Genomic DNA, 21001 nt, shown 5'->3' on the forward strand with positions numbered 1-21001 from the left:
GGCTTGGAGCTGAGCGTGCATGTGTTTTATGGAAGAGATGGATACAAGTCCCTCCCCATAATACTCAGAGAAAAGTTTGTATAATCCAGGGGTCTGAAACTCTGCTGGGTATATGGGCCGTACATAGAAAAAAAATTAGAAATTGGCTGGAAGCATTCTTTCCAGGGTGAGATGACTTTTTCAGTGATAGCATTTTTTTCCATACAACTTTTTGATCATTTTAGGCAATATATAAATTTTTTTTATGTCATTCGTTGTATTGTTGTAGCAAATATACCCATACTGGTCACCTTGTTGTAGCAAATATACCCATACTGGTCACCTTGTTGTAGCAAATATACCCATACTGGTCACCTTGTTGTAGCAAATATACCCATACTGGTCACCTTGTTGTAGCTAATATACCCATACTGGTCACCTTGTTGTAGCTAATATACCCATACTGGTCACCTTGTTGTAGCAATGTCCCCATACTAGTCACCTTAATGTAGCAATTATCCCCATCCTGGTCACCTTCTCGTAGCAAATGTCCGCAATGTTTCCGCTCTTCACATACACCTTGTATGTTATGAGATGAGCTGCCATCAGAGGTGTCTGCCAGCGAGCCGAGCGGCCATGTGCATGGAAGGGTTGGCAAAGACCTCTTTTCAGCTGCCACTTATCTAAGGTGGAGGGACACAACCTGTCACCGATGGGGTCACATGCCGCACTGGATGCCCTCCTGTGTGACCTCCAGACATCGTTGGGACTTCTCTGTTCAGTAGTCCAAAGAGTAAAGCTGCATTTACACTGAACGATACTCGTGAACAAGCAATTTTTAAAACCGCTCGTTTCATGGTATCTTTCCGGGTAAACAGGCTGTCCATAACCTGATGAAAGAGAGAAACACTTGTATTTGGTTGAAATGATCTTTTCTATAGCGCAAAAGATCTTCGTTCTTAGTGGTATCATCTGTAGAAAGGACTCGCTGCCGGGAGCCATGACAGCCGGTGTGCATGAAGCCATCTCATTTAGATACTTTAGTGCATCGTTGACTTTGGTCTGTAAAAATGTGATTAAACAACCATAAAGGTTTACAAATCGTCGGTCACATCTCACCACCAGTTAATCTATATAAATGGACCCCAAGTGCATAAATGTTGCTCCATCTTTTGTAATCATACGGGATGTGAAATGCCTGGCTGTTTCCAAAAGATACAATGAAGATGGTATTGCATGTGTGTGGCGCCTCCTTACCTCCTTCATGTTCGCACTCCCCCTTATTCCTGGTAGATTGGGGTCCTCGAATTGAAACCTAAAAGAAAAATCATACAATTATGGTGTATACTTATGATATGTGTTTATATATTATTGTGGCGTTTGGATTAATCTAATTGTTTGGCTTTAGGACCAGAAAAAAGTGTGCAGCCCTAATCTAAGGCATATCGGCATCTTAGGTTACTGCCGATGAGCTCTGTTGGGGGTCTCTATACACATGTCCAATCTCCTGCCCAAATTGCTGTGTTTGGATGACTATTCACCGTGTATGAGGACCATAAGCATGTACTGAGGCCTTTATTAAGCATCGGCAGAGTCTGTGATCGGAGGGACCCAGATAATGGCATCACTCAACAGCCTCTGCCAGAACAGCAATGTCACAGTTGGATTTTTTTTGTCATTGCCTTCTCAAAAAACATCACAGGAAACAGATCCAGCCTTACCAATGCCTGGCCAGATGGCCAATACACCTAGTGGGAACCAGCAGCAGGACCCCCATGATAAAGGCGAGGGCAGCACAGGTGCGAAATACTGATGCAGACAGCCCCTAAAAACCTACCAACTCATGGAGGGGGACCAGAGTAGTATTAAACATGTGCTCAGATGGAGCTAGCATAGGACGCCAGTCATGCAGCCTCTGCCAGAACAGCAGTGTCTTAAGTTGGATTATTTTGTCATTGCATGCCCTGTCTTTGCTGATGCCTCTTCTATCTCTGGAGTTTCTGAATATTAAAGTCTTTTGTCAAAGATTTACACCTAATAAACCACCGCCATATCTTTAAATAAAACCTAGTTTCCTATATTAAAACAGTCCTTCATGTGACCCAGAAGCATTTTTCTTTCTTAGTTTTAAGTCAGGCTTAGCATATGCAAAGAGTATTAGGCTGGATGGGCATTTGATTCCTCCAGACTAGTCGGTCCTTGGATCCTGTAATTGTACTGATGAGGGAGTGATTAACTTCCTTACATAGTGAGATCTTCCGAAGACCTCCACAAACAACTTGCATGCCTTGCATAATGCACAAGAACAATAACACTATTTCTGATCATTATGTGACTTGTATCCTGCGTTTTTTTCCAGTTCTCTCTGCAGGGGCTATTTCTAATTTTTAGATGCCTCTGAGCTGGTGGGAGGAAGCTGGCTACCTACCATGGTGTCTTATACGCTGACACATTAGGTATTCCTGTGTCTAGCACATGTTCAGCAGCATGGCGGACATAAAACATCAGTACTGAGCAGTGTAGCTGTGCACTCTGAGCAGCACTGGGGAGCGATGAAACACTGCTAGAAGGCAACAGTGCCCTCTCTGCTTCTCACTCAGGGTCTCCCTTCTCTTTCTGGTAACATGGGCTATGTAGACTTGCTATTTGCAGATGGGGATTTCTACGTTCAAGGTGGAATTTATTTTCTGAAAAAAATGTTAAAGATGCTAAATAAGGATTGTTGTGCGTTCTTAGTCCGTCATAGGCCTTAAAATCCATCTTCTCTCTGCATGCCTGCTGATGGATAGATTTTTCCTGGTTTGATGTCAGTGCTGTGCTCGGCACACTAATAGTACGCTTACACAGAGCGTTTTACACATTGATTTCAGTGCCCACAAACCACCTCCTAGTGTTTCAAATGGGAAATCTGGGTTGCTATTCCTATGGCTGCTGGTTTGAGCATGGCTTTAATGAGTGACGAGTCATTTCTGTAAGTGGTTTTTGTCCAGAAACCAGGAGATAGTCACATTTGAATTAGCCCTATTGATTGGGGGACAATCCTCTTGCAGACTCGCAGCACTACAAAGTGCAGATCCGAGGGACAGCCTGGGATATCTATGACTTTCAAGGCATACACTTTGGATTTACCACCAACAAAATACATAATGTGAACATACCTAAAGCTTGAGCGCCATCCTTTTTCACAAATCAAGTCTGCAACTGCATTCTCCTCCTCTCCCTTTTCTCCATTTTAAAGGCTCATGACTATTGGAAGTGTATGTGCTCTTTCAGAATTCTCCGAGTCGTCCTTGTGCCGGTTTGATGTTTTCTTTCTATTCTGGATATGGACTTAGATATGTGGGGTTTTTTTTGTTTGTTTTTTATATTCATCTGCCATATGCGGTTACATAGGTATAAATGAAACCACCTGCAGTAGTTATACATGTCCTGACCCCTGATAACAACACAAACATTTTAACATTTAAGGCTTGGTATAATTCAGTTCTCTTGAAAATCCATGTGTGAATAACACTAGATGAATATATTTATTTTTAATATACGGTATATAATATATTACATTATTTTCAGGCATTTGGAGTATTTTCCTGTTCTCGTCAGGCTGTGCTGCTCTTTCTCCTGTCTTCCTATAGTACGGAGCCATGCGGCATTATTACTTCTATCTCTTCTTTCCTACAGAGTAAAATCCCCACTACACAATGTCACCTATACAAGTGTAAGCACCCAAACGGCATCTGAGGAGCAGGGCAGCAAATTCTGGGATGAACTGTCTCAAGTTGGCCTTCCTGATGACATCCACGTCCAGTTCTTGTTTGAGCCTACAGGTAAGATCATTTAGTTTTATGTTTCCTCTTGTGGATCATTCACATTACAGCACGTGCTAAGCAATCCTTTCTCCCCCAGGTCATTGCTGGGCTCATCAGCGCTGTGCAGAATGGTCACCAGGCGTGCACCACTCTGAAGACCAGGGTTTGGTCAACGTGGACAAAGCGGTCATCTCAGGGAGCACAGAAGTAAGTTATGGGTGACTAGAAATTAGTCCATAGGAGGCTTTGGTCGGCGATCACCCGTATCTCTTATGCTTGCATCAGTCTCTGCTGTGACCAGTGCAAACCCCGTGTAGGTGGAGCTCAGCGACATCTTATTATAGCTCAGGGCCGTGCACTGGGCTACAATTTCCCGCTGCTCACTGTGATCAGATCGGAGCAGTGAAACCTTTGTCGGCTGCAGCACTCTGATCACAGTAATTGGCCTGCAATGATATACCTGCTCCACCCTGATCACTGTAAGGATCGGCGAATGGTGACCTGGGCAGGTGTTGAGGAGGGGGGAATGCAAACTTCCCTCCCCATCATTTCGCCCCTAACCTCTCTAATGCCTTAGTATGGCATTAGGATCCTCAGCTGCTGCCAGTTGTAGCTTTTTCTGGGAACGCTGGGTAGTAAACTTTCCGAGGAACAACTTTCCTGATGACCCAGCCTTCCCAGGAGCAGAATTCACTAACGGCTTGTGCACACTACAGACTTTCCTGTACGAGTGCAGTCTGGGGTTTTCACTCAAGATTTTCTTTGGGACTGTGCACAGTTATTTTTCTTCCTCTGACTGAGTGGTCCGCATAAATATAATCTGAGAAATGTCCCATTTTGGTCTGGCAAGTCTATGGGTCCATGAAAAAAAATCAGACCGCACTTGAATTTTCACAGACAGGACGAGGTGGAGGACGTTTTTTTCTTCTTCCCACATACAAGAAAAGCTGTTTTTGCTCTGGTGAGAATAATTTCAGTTTTTCACATATGTGGAGATATCGACCGTGTGAACATATTCTAACAGTGGCAGAAGGAAGTATTTAAGGGGGCTTGTAGATTGTGCCTTTCACTCTAGTGCCGGTTCTGATCACCACACAACACTTTAATTTTTTTTTTCTATATATATAAAGTAAGGCCAGGTTCATACTGCAATAAAGCTGCCCGCTCAACGCATAGCATTGACGGGCTGCGTTAACGCCATAGCATACGCGCCATCATGTCATGCTATACCGCTAGCGCAGATGATTCATCTGCGCTAGCGGTGACGGAGCCTCAGACGCTGCAGCCCGCGTCCGGGGCTCCGTCACTGAAGGACGGCACATCGCTAGTGCATGCCGATTATGGGCAATACGGGTTAATGGCAGCGTTAACGGACTGCGTTACACCGTGTTATTCCGTGGTGTAACGCAGTCCATCTAACGGACTGCCATAACGCAGTGTGACCCCAGCCTAAACATGATTAATATTGCCACATCCATAAAAGTCCACTTAATCAAAACATAAAATTAATTAAAATCTACTGGAAATGCCGTAAGCTGAAAATAATCAAGCTGTCAGAATTGCCTTTTTTGTCGGTCGCCACACCTCCCTAAACAAAAAAAAATGCAATAAAAAGCGATCAAAACATTTGTATGCATCACAAATTGGTATCAATAAACATGTATGCTCTCCACACAAAAAGCTATTCTCGTATCTCAAACAACAGAAAAATAAAATCAATACTGGTCTCTAATAGTGATGAGTGAATATACTCGTTGCTCAGGTGACCTCCGGGTATTTTAGTGCTCACAGATTTAGTTTTCATCGCCGCAGCTGAATGATTTACAGCTACTAGACAGGCTGAGTATATGTGGGGGTTGCCTGGTTGCTAGGGAATCCCCACATGTAATTAAGCAGGCTAGTATCTCTAAATCATTACGCTGCGGCGATGAAAAGTAAATCTCCAAGAAGTTACAAATACTCAGAGACCACCCAAGAGCAACGAGTACTCTCGCTCATCACTAGTCTCTAAATATTGTACCACAAACCTTTTTTTATATGCAAACTTTAGAATTTTTTTTAATGCTATAATGATAGAAAAAAGTATACTAGTTTGGTATAGCCATAATCGTACCGACCTGGAGAATAATGTTATCAGGTCATTTTTACCACAAAGTGAATCACAAAAAACCAATAGAGGAATTGCGTTTATTCACTGCATGTTTATATTGCACTTCAGGGAGGGGCGCCATTATAATTTACACCTCAATTACCAGGTACGGTAGAATCCGCCCTGCTGGCAGTCCTCTGGGACGCTGTGTACATGTCAGTGTCACACTGCAATCACCAATACCACCACCTGGGCCTTTAGCCTCCCCTCTCTTTTTGCAAACACCCATAAGTTGAGGGGAGGAGTAACATCAGACACAGGCTAGCAGATCCCGCCCACTTTTACAGCAGTCGTAATGCGAGAGAGAATTACATTTGATCTTCATGTGAAATGTGGGCAATTTACCTCCTGGTGTTTAAAATGTGGAAATATAAAAATTTACATTTTTCCTTATATCTATCCTCTCTATATATATATATATATATATATATATATATATATATATATATATATATATATATATATATATATATATATATATATATATATATATATACACATATATACACACACACACTCACCGGCCACTTTATTAGGTACACCATGCTAGTAACGGGTTGGACCCCCTTTTGCCTTCAGAACTGCCTCAATTCTTCGTGGCATAGATTCAACAAGGTGCTGGAAGAATTCCTCAGAGATTTTGGTCCATATTGACATGATGGCATCACACAGTTGCCGCAGATTTGTCGGCTGCACATCCCAAAGATGCTCTATACAAGGCAGGATGGATCCATGCTTTCATGTTGTTTACGCCAAAATCTGACCCTACCATCCGAATGTCGCAGCAGAAATCGATACTCATCAGACCAAGCAACGTTTTTCCAATCTTCTACTGTCCAATTTCGATGAGCTTGTACAAATTGTAGCCTCAGTTTCCTGTTCTTAGCTGAAAGGAGTGGTACCCGGTGTGGTCTTCTGCGTTCAGAGATGCTCTTAGGCCTACCTTGGTTGTAACGGGTGGCGATTTGAGTCACTGTTGCCTTTCTATCAGCTCGAACCAGTCTGCCCATTCTCCTCTGACCTCTGGCATCAACAAGGCATTTCCGCCCACAGAACTGCCGCTCACTGGATTTTTTTTCTTTTTCGGACCATTCTCTGTAAACCCTAGAGATGGTTGTGCGTGAAAATCCCAGTAGATCAGCAGTTTCTGAAATACTCAGACCAGCCCTTCTGGCACCAACAACCATGCCACGTTCAAAGGCACTCAAATCACCTTTCTTCCCCATACTGATGCTCGGTTTGAACTGCAGGAGATTGTCTTGACCATGTCTACATGCCTAAATGCACTGAGTTGCCGCCATGTGATTGGCTGATTAGAAATTAAGTGTTAACAAGAAGTTGGACAGGTGTACCTAATAAAGTGGCCAGTGAGTGTGTGTGTGTGTATGTGTATATATATATATATATAGGTCGTAATAGCGAGATATCAAATATATATATATATATATATATATATATATATATATATATATATATATATATATATATATATATATATATATTTGATATCTCGCTATTACGACCTATGTAAGCAGGTGTAACATTGTTACATATGATTTCCTCAATTTGCTTACAATCTTATAGTTTGTATAAATTAACCTGTATCCAAGCAATGTCTTAAACGTTATTTTTCTTAGCAGTATTATATAGTAGGACACTTCACATGCAGGCGGTATCAGGCACACTTTTTTTCAGTTATTAGGATGTATATACAGCATGTGTTATAACTGCACAAAATGTCAGCAGCTCCTGATGCTGAACTGATAGGCACTGGATAATCCTTTTAAGGTTAATGGGATGTCCATTACTTTTCTATTGATGTCCTATCTTTATAATAGGTCATCTGTATCAGATTGGTGGCGTCCACCACCTTGCGCCCCATCTGGAGCAGCTGTTATTGCTTCTGGTGATGGCTGGATATAAGCATCGAGCAGGGCTGAAAAGCACAGCTCTGTAGACTGTAGTGGCTGCTGCCGGGTCCTGCAGATCACCTTTTATTCTCATGCAAAAAGAGCTGCTGATCTGCCCAGCACTTGTACAGCGGACGCTCTGTTCACTGTTTATATCACTGGCGAAGATGGCAGCTGATCTAGTAGGAGTGCCAGTGTCTGACACCCACCAATCTGATAATGATGACTAGTGATGAGCGAACGTGTTCAGATAACATCTTATCCAAGTACGCTCGGGTGTTATCCAAGCATCAGGGCGTGCTCATATATATTATGCTCCAAGTCCCTGTGGCTGTTACACAGCCTCAACACTTGTGGGGATTTCCTGTTTGCTGCACAATCCCCCATGTGTTCAGGCTGTCTAACAGCTACAAATGTGCAGACAATAGAGAAACTTGGCACTCCAAAAATACTTTAGCGTGGATAGTTATTTATTCAATGTGCATCCATAGAGACAAAAGTTGAACGTTTTCGGTCCACATCCGGACCTTCATCAGAACATTTATACTAATAAAACAAAAGAATAATAATATATGAGAATAAACCTATTCAAAAAGAAAACCATAAAAAGAAAATAATATTATCATGGCACATATATTATATTGACAAATGAAAAAATAGTACGTCATATGAGAAATGGTGGGTGACGATAGTCTTGAAAAAAGTTCCCAGAGATAGCGGAGAACAAACAGTACATAGTGTGCTGGAGGCTGAGGCTAGACCTGAATCGAGGTTAAGGACTGAAAGTAATAATTAAAAAGTACAAGCGGCAAAACGAGATAAGTGCATAGGTGTAGAAAGGATACTGGTATTGCATTATATAGGTGCTTGGTATACTGGGAAATACGTATATCCTGTCAAAACTGGTTCCAACAGAGTTTTCAAAAAAGCCTGGGGAATTGGAGGAATATATTAATTAGTATTATTGTTTTAGATGCTAAGTAACCCATTATGGGGCTGTTGGGAAGAAGAGAACTGTATATTTAGCAGTTAACAACAAATATAGTTATTGTGAAACACTTGGGCCGGTTTCACATTTGCGGTTGTGTCCGCAGCGTTTCTCCCACAATTTTCCGCAGGCGTTGTGTTTTCCTATCTTTAACATTAGGGACGCATGTGTCTGCGATCAGTTGCGTTTTGCCGCGTTTGACGACGCTTTCGTCGTCTGCGGCTTGGCGCGGTAAACGCAACATGTAGTAATTTTAGAGGCGTCAATTAGCCACCTAGAAACGTATGCGGTTGTTAGCGCAAGGAATGCGGCAAAAAACCCGCATTACTATCTATGGGAATGCATGCGTACACATGTCTTTGTATACGCATGTGTTTGATGCACTTGCGTACTTTGGACTGCGCATGCCCATTAAAGACACACCCTCCTGGAAATATCAAACGCATGCGCAAAAAAAGAGCAAACACATGTAAAAACGCATGCAAACGCTGCATTTTTTTTTACCATCATGCGTAAGCTGATGCGGATAAAAAAACGCTGCGTTATCAGACGTTTGCATGCATTTTTGCATGCGGTTGCGGATGATACGCTGCGGATTCTAACGCAAATGTGAAAGTAGCCTTATCAGGGAGGCTGGTGAAGGGTTATTGAAACTATGCACATAATGTCCTGTAATGTGAGGGGAGCCCTCAGCTGGAGGGCAAACACTGCCGGCCACTAGGCATTATGCAGCTGGAGCCATTACCTGGAGGCGAAGAGGAATCCTGAGTGTGTCAGAAGTCGCCATTTCTGCCAGGTTATATAGTGCAGGAGTGCATCATTGCAATCACATGACCTGCCAGTGTCCTCCGTGTTACAGCTACATATTAGAAGAGGCCGGGCATGTGCAGTATGACAGAGCGCTGAATGCTGTCTGTGCTGGGTTTTCTTATACAATAGCAGTAACCAGATAACTGCGGCCCCATAGGCAGGGCCGTATTTAGAGTTTCTGCTGCCATAGGCACTTTTAGCGCTGCCCCCCCCATTGGTGAGTATGACACTATCGGCAGTGACTTTGGCAAGAATCGCTGTTGCGAAAATAGCCTTTTGCAGCAGATGGGGCAGTTTTTTTGCATCTGCCACGTAACGGATCACTTACAACGGATCACTTACGGCAACACTGCGCTTGGCTTCATTCATTCCCTATGGGATTTGTGGCACTTGCTGTGATCTGGCAAATGCGGTACCATACCTCCCAACTCTTGAAGGGAAAGAGGTATAGAGGTTGCGGCGCACTACGTGCGCCGCGGCAAATTTTAGGCCACGCCTCTGACCACACCCATTTCACAACTAGTCACACCCATATCCAAGTCCCAACCACACCCATTTAGCACTGCTGATCACAACTGTTTCATATACAATAATTATAACCAAAAAAATATGGCCACACATGATGCTCCATACTGTATAATGACCGCACATGATGCTCCATACACTGTATAATGACCGCACATGATGCTCCATACACTGTATAATGACCGCACATGATGCTCCATACACTGTATAATGACCGCACATGATGCTCCATACACTGTATAATGACCGCACATGATGCTCCATACACTGTATAATGACCGCACATGATGCTCCATACTGTATAATGGCCACACATGATGCTCCATACTGTATAATGACCGCACATGATGCTCCATACTGTATAATGACCCCACATGATGCTCCATACACTGTATAATGACCGCACATGATGCTCCATACTGTATAATGGCCACACATGATGCTCCATACTGTATAATGACTGCACATGATGCTCCATACTGTATAATGACCCCACATGATGCTCCATACACTGTATAATGACCGCACATGATGCTCCATACTGTATAATGGCCACAAATGATGTTTAATACTGTATAATGACCGCACATGATGTTCCATACTGTATAATAACCGCACATGATGCTCCATACTGTATATTGGCCACACATGATGCTCCATACTGTATAATGACCGCACTACGTGCGCCGCGGCAAATTTTAGGCCACGCCTCTGACCACACCCATTTCACAACTAGTCACACCCATATCCAAGTCCCAACCACACCCATTTAGCACTGCTGATCACAACTGTTTCATATACAATAATTATAACCAAAAAAATATGGCCACACATGATGCTCCATACTGTATAATGACCGCACATGATGCTCCATACACTGTATAATGACCGCACATGATGCTCCATACACTGTATAATGACCGCACATGATGCTCCATACACTGTATAATGACCGCACATGATGCTCCATACACTGTATAATGACCGCACATGATGCTCCATACACTGTATAATGACCGCACATGATGCTCCATACTGTATAATGGCCACACATGATGCTCCATACTGTATAATGACCGCACATGATGCTCCATACTGTATAATGACCCCACATGATGCTCCATACACTGTATAATGACCGCACATGATGCTCCATACTGTATAATGGCCACACATGATGCTCCATACTGTATAATGACTGCACATGATGCTCCATACTGTATAATGACCCCACATGATGCTCCATACACTGTATAATGACCACACATGATGCTCCATACTGTATAATGGCCACAAATGATGTTTAATACTGTATAATGACCGCACATGATGTTCCATACTGTATAATAACCGCACATGATGCTCCATACTGTATATTGGCCACACATGATGCTCCATACTGTATAATGACCGCACATGATGCTCCATACTGTATAATGGCCACAAATGATGTTTAATACTGTATAATGACCGCACATGATGCTCCATACACTGTATAATGACCGCACATGATGCTCCATACTGTATAATGACCGCACATGATGCTCCATACTGTATAATGACCGCACATGATGCTCCATACTGTATAATGACCACACATGATGCTCCATACTGTATAATGACCGCACATGATGCTCCATACTGTATAATGACCGCACATGATGCTCCATACTGTATAATGACCGCACATGATGCTCCATACTGTATAATGACCGCACATGATGCTCCATACTGTATATTGGCCACACATGATGCTCCATACTGTATAATGACCACACATGATGCTCCATACTGTATAATGACCCCATATGATGCTCAATAGTGTATAATGCCGCCCTCCCATCTTGTATGCATGGCTCACCTTCCTCCCATCCCATATGCATGGCTCATATCCCCCCGCGTATGCATGGCTCATAATTCCCCGCCGCGTATGCATGGCTCATAATTCCCCCCCCGTATGCATGGCTCATATCCCCATATGCATGGCTCATAATTCCCCCCCACCTCCTGTATGCATGGCTCATAATTCCCCCCTGTATGCATGGCCGATATCCACCCCCCCGTATGCATGCCTCATATCCCCCTATGCATGGCTCATAATTCCCCCCCCTGTATGCATGGCTCATATCCGCCCCCCTGTATGCATGGCTCATATCCCCCTATGCATGGCTCATATCCGCCCCCCTGTATGCATGGCTCATATCCCCCTATGCATGGCTCATAATTCCCCCCCTGTATGCATGGCTCATATCCCCCTATGCATGGCTCATAATTCCCCCCCACCTCCTGTATGCATGGCTCATAATTCCCCCCCCCCCCCCTGTATGCATGGCTCATATCCGCCCCCCTGGCTGTATGCATGGCTCATAACCCCCCCCCACCTCTTGTATGCACGACTCATATTCCCCCTATGCATGGCTCATCACTCCCCCCTCCCCCCCCCCCATGCATGGCTCATCACTCCCCCTCCTCCCCCCCCCATGCATGGCTCATCACTCCCCCTCCTCCCCCCCCCATGCATGGCTCATCACTCCCCCTCCTCCCCCCCCCCCATGCATGGCTCATCACTCCCCCTCCTCCCCCCCCCCCATGCATGGCTCATCACTCCCCCTCCCCCCCCCCCCATGCATGGCTCATCACTCCCCCCTCCCCCCCATGCATGGCTCATCACTCCCCCTCCCCCCCCATGCATGGCTCATCACTCCCCCCTCCCCCCCATGCATGGCTCATCACTCCCCCCTCCGCTCCCCGCTCCTTCTCCCATGGCACGGGCGGCTTACCGTCCTCCTTCAATCCCCCCTGTCCTCTGTCCCTCATACTCACCTGTCAGCTGTCTCACACCAAGCGGGCGCGTCGACGGCGACATCCCTCCGGCTCTCTGTCCCGACTCCCGGCGCACAGGCGCAGGCTCGCAGCTCCTTCTTCCTGCGTGAGCGGTCACGTGATACCGCTTCATTAAGGCTCATGAATATGCGCATATTCATGAGCCTTAATGAGCGGTACCACATGACCGCTCACTCAGGACGCGCTACAGAAGCTGAGACCAGGCATCGCTGGAGCAAGGTGAGTATCGTCTTCAAGGAGGGCGGGGGGGGCGTCGGTCGGAGGGTGGGTGGGAGGCTGGTCCTGGGGGGGCGGGGGTTGGGGCGGTCGGGAGGTGGGAAAAAAAAAAAAAAACCTTGCTCACTTGCTCTGGTGCCGCCCCCCCGCATCGTCCCCGCCCTAGGCACGTGCCCTCGGGTGCCTAGTGGCAAATACGGCCCTGCCCATAGGTATGAATGAATGTGAATTAAAGTGCAGCCTCAGGGACTGGAACATAATATATGGGAGCACGCCCTGATGCTCGGATACAAGGTTATCCGAGTACATTCGCTCGTCAGTAACACTGACCTATCTTGAGGATAAGTCACCAATGTAAAAGTAGTGGGCAATCTCTTTAACTGTCCTTATTATCTCACACTGTGGTTGGGCAGAAGCCTCTCCCTTCATGCCTTACTATTCACCATACATTAAAGTGAGGAGCACTTGTCCCAACATTTCATCTTCTCTGTAGATTCTGCACGAGTGGATAGTATGGCAGGTTGCTACTACTCGTGGCCAATTCCTGAGATTATTTATTTTAGTTGTCCTGCCTAACTTCACATTTCCAAATGTTAGTCCATCCCAGATTATAATGAAAGTCTAGTGATGCCACTTCTGGTTCATGCTCTTTAAAGACTATTACAGCAAGTGTTGCATAGTTGTGCGGGCTATATATGTGTTTCCTAACTTATAGCAAGCTCCTAAAGTGTTGCCAGCTGCCGTAGAAAAACACGTCTGCAAACAGATTTTAACAATACCCAGAACTCTCAAGAAAGTATGCCTGCTTCTCAAATCATTAAATCCCAGGCTTTGCCAAGACAGACGCTTATTGTGACTAGAACAGGTAGGGGAACAGATGAGCAGTTTACAAGCATTAAGAAAACAGCTGCTTTACGCTGAATTTGTAGCATATATATTTTAGCTGCCAGGTTCACACTGATGGGGATAACTATAAAATTAAAGAGACACTCCTCCCATCAACATGTGAATCCTCAATCTATTGCAACCATTATATTATAGAGCACTGTGTACTTACAATTGCTCATTTTGCCTTTCTACCCATTAAATTCTTCTGTTTTCTCTTCTCTATGTAGAAACAGGAAGCCTCTTATCTCTGCATTTATCATTCCCCTCCTCAACTTCTGACCCAGTTGCTCCTTCCTCCACCTGCCAAGGACTTTTGTAGTGACATAATGGTTCATACAGGGAAAATAGACATCTTGTTTTTACCTTTAGCTTAGAAGAATAAAGCTAGTCACTTTTTGTTCATGTGATATCATAGACCTAATGGAAAAGAGAAGAATTAACTGGGTAGAAAGGCAAAATGAGCAATTGTAAGTACACAGTGCTATATATGTTGACTGCAATATGTTAACATGATAAAAACTTTGAAGGGAGTTGTGCTTTTTAAATGTGCACAGTGTTACAGAAGTTTTTATAATCATCTGCCAAATGTTCTGTAAAGTAATCACTGCAGAGAATATTACTAATGTAGAGACGTGGCCAATCATTCATGTCTAGCGGATAAGTAGCGATGTTAAATTTTGCACTGCCGATAAGGTATCAATGTGTACAGTTTTGAAGGACCTCAGTAAGGCCGGGTTCACATTAGCGTTCGGGGGCTTTGCGGAGGGCTGCGTATGTGCTCCGCTAAGCCCCGCCTCCTTCCGCATACTTCTGCATGTGTCGTGCATGCCTATTTTTAACATTGGGTATGCAGGACATGCTGATGTATGCGGATGCATTGCGTTCCTGTGCGGTCAGCGGGTACGTGTGAACAACGTATCTGCATGTCCTGCATACCCAATGTAAAAGATAGGTACGCAGCACGCATGCGGAAGTAGGTGTTGCATAATGGAGGACGTCCGCAGCCCTCCGCAAAGCCCCCGAACGCTAATGTGAACTTAGCCTAAGGAGGTTGTTCTAAACATCTTGGAGGACTAACCAGAGATCTTCTGTAGATGTCACTTGTGCAAATCCCTCTGTCTCTACATGTAATCCCGGGCAGGCTCGATGTTGGGATCAGGGCGCTGTAGGGGCAATATAATCACTTCCAGGACTTATTGTTCTTCTTTACTCTGAAGGTAATTCTTAATGGCATTGTTGCGCTCATTGTCCTGCTGCAGAATACATTTGGAACCAATTGTAGAGCTAAGGCTAAGTTCACACTAGCGTTGTGCGCCGCTGCGTCGGCGACGCAACGCACAACGCACGCAAAACGCGGCAAAACGCACGCAAAAACGCTGCGTTTTGCGACGCATGCGTCGGTTTTTGCCGAAAATCGGACGCAAGAAAAATGCAACTTGTTGCGTTTTCTTGGTCCGACGCTTGCGGCAAAAAAGACGCATGTGTGGCACAACGCAACAAAAAAAAACGCATGCGTCCCCCATGTTAAGTATAGGGGGCGCATGACGCATGCGTCGCCGCTGCGTCGCCGACGCAAACCCGACGCACATTAGCTTAACGCTAATGTGAACGTAGCCTAAGTATCTGCCTGAATTTCTCAGCATTGAGAACATTTTTAATCCTGACCAAATCTCAAACTCGATGTGCTGAAATGCAGTGCTAGGCCCTTCCACTTAGCTTCACTGTTCTTGCAAACACTCATTATTGTATCGCTCTCCAGCGCTTTGGTGGATAAACTTACGTCTGTTACAGTCAAATATTTCCCTATTTTTGATTCACCAGTCCAGAGCAACTGCTGCCATTTTTCTGCACCCTAGTTACTAACAGGTACCAACCACCAGAGTTTAAGACCAAATACCAAGGAATTGATGGCACAGGTTATATGTTTTAAAATTACTTTATTTAAGCTGGTAATAGCATATTTCATGTGCACATGTTGGAAAATATATAAAAAAATATAAAAACAATATAATAGGTGACATATATATAAATAATTATTCACCAATATATACAAAAAATAGGCATAGGGTGTACCACATAAGGAAGGGTTAACCTCAGGGCTCTCATTCAGGACTATGAACTATTGTGTGTCACAAGTGATAGAAAAAATAATAAAATAAATAGTATATGATTAAAATATTGGGCTTAAGATATATTCCCCACAGTGCAAGACGTGGGTTATAACCTTGTGCAACAGTGCTATGTGCAATGTGCAAAAACCTTGAACAGAATAAAGTGCTGAGTGCAAAAAATCCGATAGTCCAAAAATATATGGGAGTACCTGTACCTTTTATGGCGTCACCAGGATCCAAACAATGCGCACCCCTATGTTTTCCAGCAGAGTTGAGTCACTTGGCCTTGTTACCTTGTTGAAGTCATGGCTTTTTGGGCTCAATTCTTCTATATAGAACATTTCTTGCCAGACTTTTCCAAGCAGTAGATTGATGGACCTGGGTCTTGCTGGTTGCCAGTTCTAAACTGATGGCACTGCTGGACATCTTCCAATTTCAAGGGGAAGTAAGCGTAATGGGTCTTTGAAATGCCTCAGTAAGTATCTTTGGCTGACCACCGTGTCTACGGTCCTCATTGTTGCCCATTGCTTGGTGCTTCATCAAAAGAGCTTGAACATCGCATCTTGAAACTCCTGTCTGCTTTGAAATCTTTGCCTGGGAGAGATCTTGTTGTTGCAGTAGAACTACCTTGTGTCTGGTGATGTGAACCTGTCTTCCATAATCTCACCCTTTTGTAGCAGATTTTGTCTGTTCCTCACCCAGTTCCTTCCGTTTCAGTTAATGACTGTGTTTCAGCCTGAAGGTGATGATCATTAGCACCTGATTGACACTCATAATTGATACTCATACCCCTGACTATATATAATCCTACCAAATCCCTGATTCAAGTGTACCTAGAACAATTGACGCTGTTTTGAAGGCAATGGGCGGTCACACCAAACATGGGTTTTTATTTTAGATTTGTCGTTTGTTCATTTACTTTGCATTCAATCAATAGATAAAATTAAACTATTGATACTTCGAGTTATGAAAGCATTGTTACTTTGCAGCATTTTTTGCACACCTGCGTAAAACGTTAGCCCAGTGCTATATAGCTGGGCTCAATGCAAAGTGATCCGAGTTGTACTTGGTATCTAGAGCTCTGTGATCATAATACCATATCTTAGTTTTTTTTTATTGTAATAAGATCGCAAATGGTTCACACAGAGCCCATGAGCATCAGACAGGGCCTCGCCCGTTACTGATGATCGTGCCACCATTTGTTTGCTGCATCACGCGGAAATGTGTGATGGATCGGTCCCTGTGTAAAGGTCACAGGAGCCGCAATGTGTTCATTCATGTGCAAGACATAAAGGTTAAAAGAGGGGAGATGTAGGTGACACAGGAAGCAGCCCAGTCATATTCTTCACAGTTATGTCTTCTATTAGATGCTTTCAGATTCTCACTTCATTTAGCTTGGCGGTGAAATGTCAGCGGGTGAGCTCTCCATATCACTCTTGTCTGCTTGGTCTTACATTTTTAATTGGAAAATAGGAATTTTTTTTGGAAGCGTAATCTTCACGTTTTTTTTGTTTGTTTTATTTTAACATACTTTCGTTCTGATAATTTTCAAAAGTTATCAAAAAGTAGGGAATTCTATAAAACTAAATGAGCATTATTTACTTCTTGAACTCTCAACTATTCCGGCAGTGATGACATCCCATCTATCAATGACATAAATGCTGCAGCTAATGGCCTTAAAGGGAATCTGTCACCAGATTTAGTTTTATATTTTAAGAGCAGCATAATGTAGGGCCAGAGACCCTGATTCCTGTGATGTATTACTTACTGAGCTGTTTAGTGTAGTTTTTATATAATCTTCGTTCTGTCAGCAGAAGATTATACTGTGTGCAGAATTATTAGGCAAGTTGTGTTTTGATCATATGATACTTTTTATACATGTTGTCCTACTCCAAGCTGTTCAGACTTGAGAGCAAACTTCCAATGAAGTAAATCAGGTGATGTGCATCTCTGTAATGAGGAGGGGTGTTGTCTAATGACATCAACACCCTATATGAGGTGTGCTTAATTATTAGGCAACTTCCTTTCCTTTGGCAAAATGGGTTAGGAGAGATTTGACGGGCTCTGAAAAGTCCAAAATTGTGAGATGTCTTGCAGAGGGATGCAGCAGACTGATGAAATGAGAGTGACTCTTGATGGGCCAGAGGCTGGATCAGTAAAGGGCAGAGAGCTCCACTCCGATTTAGACGCCAGCAAGGTGGTGGTGGGGTACTGGTATGGGCTGGTATCATCAAAGATGAACTTGTGGGACCTTTTCAGGTTGAGGATGGAGTGAAGCTCAACTCCCAGACCTACTGCCAGTTTCTGGAAGACAACTTCTTCAAGCAGTGGTACAGGAAGAAGTCGGTATCGTTTAATTAAAACATGATTTTCATGCAGAACAATGCTCCATCACATGCCTCCAACTACTCCACAGCGTGGCTGGCCAGTAAAGGTCTCAAAGAAGAAAAAATAATGACATGGCCCCCTTGTTCACCTGATCTGAACCCCATAGAGAACCTGTGGTTCCTCATAAAATGTGAGATCTACAGGGAGGGAAAACAGTCCACCTCTCGGAGCGGTGTCTGGGAGGCTGCGGTGGCTGCTGCACGCAGTGTTGGTCGTAAACAGATCAAGCAACTGACAGAATCTATGGATGGACGGCTGCTGAGTGTCGTCATAAAGAAAGGTCGCTATATTGGGCACTAATTTTTTGGGTTTTGTTTTTGCATGTCAGAAATGTTTATTTCGAACTTTTGTGCAGTTATATTGGTTTACCTGGTGAAAATAAACAAGTGAGATGGGAATATATTTGTTTTTTATTAAGTTGCCTAATAATGCTGTAATAGTTACCTGCACCAACAGATATCCTCCTAAGATAGCCAAATCTAAAAGTAACCCACTCCAACTTCCAAAAATATTAAGCTTTGATATTTGAGTCTTTTGGGTTGATTGAGAACATAGTTGTTGATCAATAATAAAAATAATCCTCTAAAATACAACTTGCCTAATAATTCTGCACACAGTGTATGATTTAGAGGACTAGTAGCCCCGCTGCCAGGTAGCCCTCCATATTCATTCGCGCAGGATAACCTCGGCTACACCTCTGACTAGCAACTTTGTATTAATAAGATGGGTTAGACCTTGTTCTATTTTATTACAACATTGCCTCCTTTCACGAAGATGTGACTATTAAAAAGTAAAGAACTCCACTAACCTGTGTAGACGAATGGCCTGGACCTCACTGAACACATATGAGATGAATTGGAATAGTTGGGGAAATTTGCTAAAACTGTAGAACAATTGACAGTGTAACTGTAGATGAAGACTGGACAGTGCTGTTTGATGCATTTTCAGGCTTTCTTGTCTTAGGTTTATACCAGTTAGGCTACGTTCACATTTGCGTTGTGCGCCGCTGCGTCGCACAACGCAAACAAAAACGCAACAAAATGCATGCTAAAACGCTGCGTTTTGCGACGCATGCGTCCTTTTTCGCCGAAAGTTGGACGCAAAAAAAATGCAACTTGCTGCGATCTCTGCGCCCAACGCTTGCGGCCAAAAAAACGCATGTGTCGCAAAACGCAGCACAACGCATGTCCATGCGCCCCCATGTTAAATATAGCGACGCATGCGGCGGCGCCCGACGCTGCGGCGCCGAACGCTAATGTGAACGTAGACTTAGTGGTTTGCTCCAAGCTTCCAGCACTCAGTGTACCTGGTCTAGCCATTCCCCTTTTACCACAGACCACTCCCCTTTCCTGTTAGGCCACACCTCCTTGTCTAGCTTGTGCAAAAAAGTGTCTAACACACATAATAAATATGGTGCAACTACATGTAAGAGCGTTTTTGCACGAAGTAAGGTAGAATTCTGATGCTTAATATATCTGTCAGTGGCTGTAAACCACCAATGGTACCCGACGTCACCATGCGTTTGTGGCTCCCCAGTCCCTGCAGTCCTGATACCGTCTGCGGCAGTGACTGTACATCTTAGCTAATGTTTGCTGTGGAGGGGAAGGAGCATCAAGCAAGAATAATATCCAACATACTTCATTCCTTAGGAGTTAAATACTTTCTCAGATGTCAGTCAGTGGACCATCCAGTTCTAGAAATAAACATGCGCACATGGATTGTTATTAGCCGGCCATACGTGAACCTCGGTCATGGCGAACACAGGAGAGGTCGGGGGAGAGAGCTGTGGGCGACATGATTGGCTGAACGATCTTTTGGCTCACGGCTATGTATTGTGTATGGGGGGACGTTAGGCCTCATTCAGATGTCAATTTTTCACATTTGCTGCCTTACAATTATGGCACTGTTCACATGTCTGCTTTTATTTATTTTTTGGTGAACTGAGTTTCTGCAAAAAGAAGAAAATTAACTACATTTTTTATCCGAGTTACAGATCCCAAACCCAATGTAAATCGACGCGTTTTGGGGGAAAAAAAGCATAGCACATCCACGTCATGTTACAAAATGCATTGTTTTTTTGTTTTGTTTTTACCACGAGAATAAAAAAAAACCCCAACATGATAAAAATGAAGGCATGGGCCAAAATGGCTGAAAAGTGGATCTAATAAGATAACTGTTTTTTTTTTAATTTCGTGATAAGTGTATGAATGAGGCTTACGTAGTAGAAAGATCTGGAGGACCATTTTCTATAACTTGGAAGTTGCTGGCATGTGTTCATATCAGCGCCAGTAACATCTCTTCCATAATGGATCCAATAGAGAAGCCGTGACGCCTCTGGGGACAGTCTTTCCAGAAGTAGAATTAATACTTAGTTTCATTCTCTCTCC

The 21001-nt window shown here is 43.8% G+C and overlaps 1 protein-coding gene across 9 annotated transcripts in view; it reads left to right on the plus strand.

Annotated features, from left to right (window-relative positions):
- Nucleotides 1-21001, plus strand: part of KMT2C (lysine methyltransferase 2C) — a 302911-nt gene that overhangs the window by 111109 nt on the left and 170801 nt on the right. For all 9 annotated transcript variants that reach the window (XM_077268634.1, XM_077268636.1, XM_077268635.1 and 6 more), the window contains 2 exons: nt 3658-3803; nt 3883-3992. In XM_077268634.1, the coding sequence (XP_077124749.1) occupies nt 3658-3803; nt 3883-3992 (256 nt within the window). The remainder of the gene's footprint in view (nt 1-3657; nt 3804-3882; nt 3993-21001) is intronic.

Source organism: Ranitomeya variabilis, chromosome 6 (assembly GCF_051348905.1).
Source record: "Ranitomeya variabilis isolate aRanVar5 chromosome 6, aRanVar5.hap1, whole genome shotgun sequence".
Lineage (NCBI taxonomy): Eukaryota > Metazoa > Chordata > Amphibia > Anura > Dendrobatidae > Ranitomeya > Ranitomeya variabilis.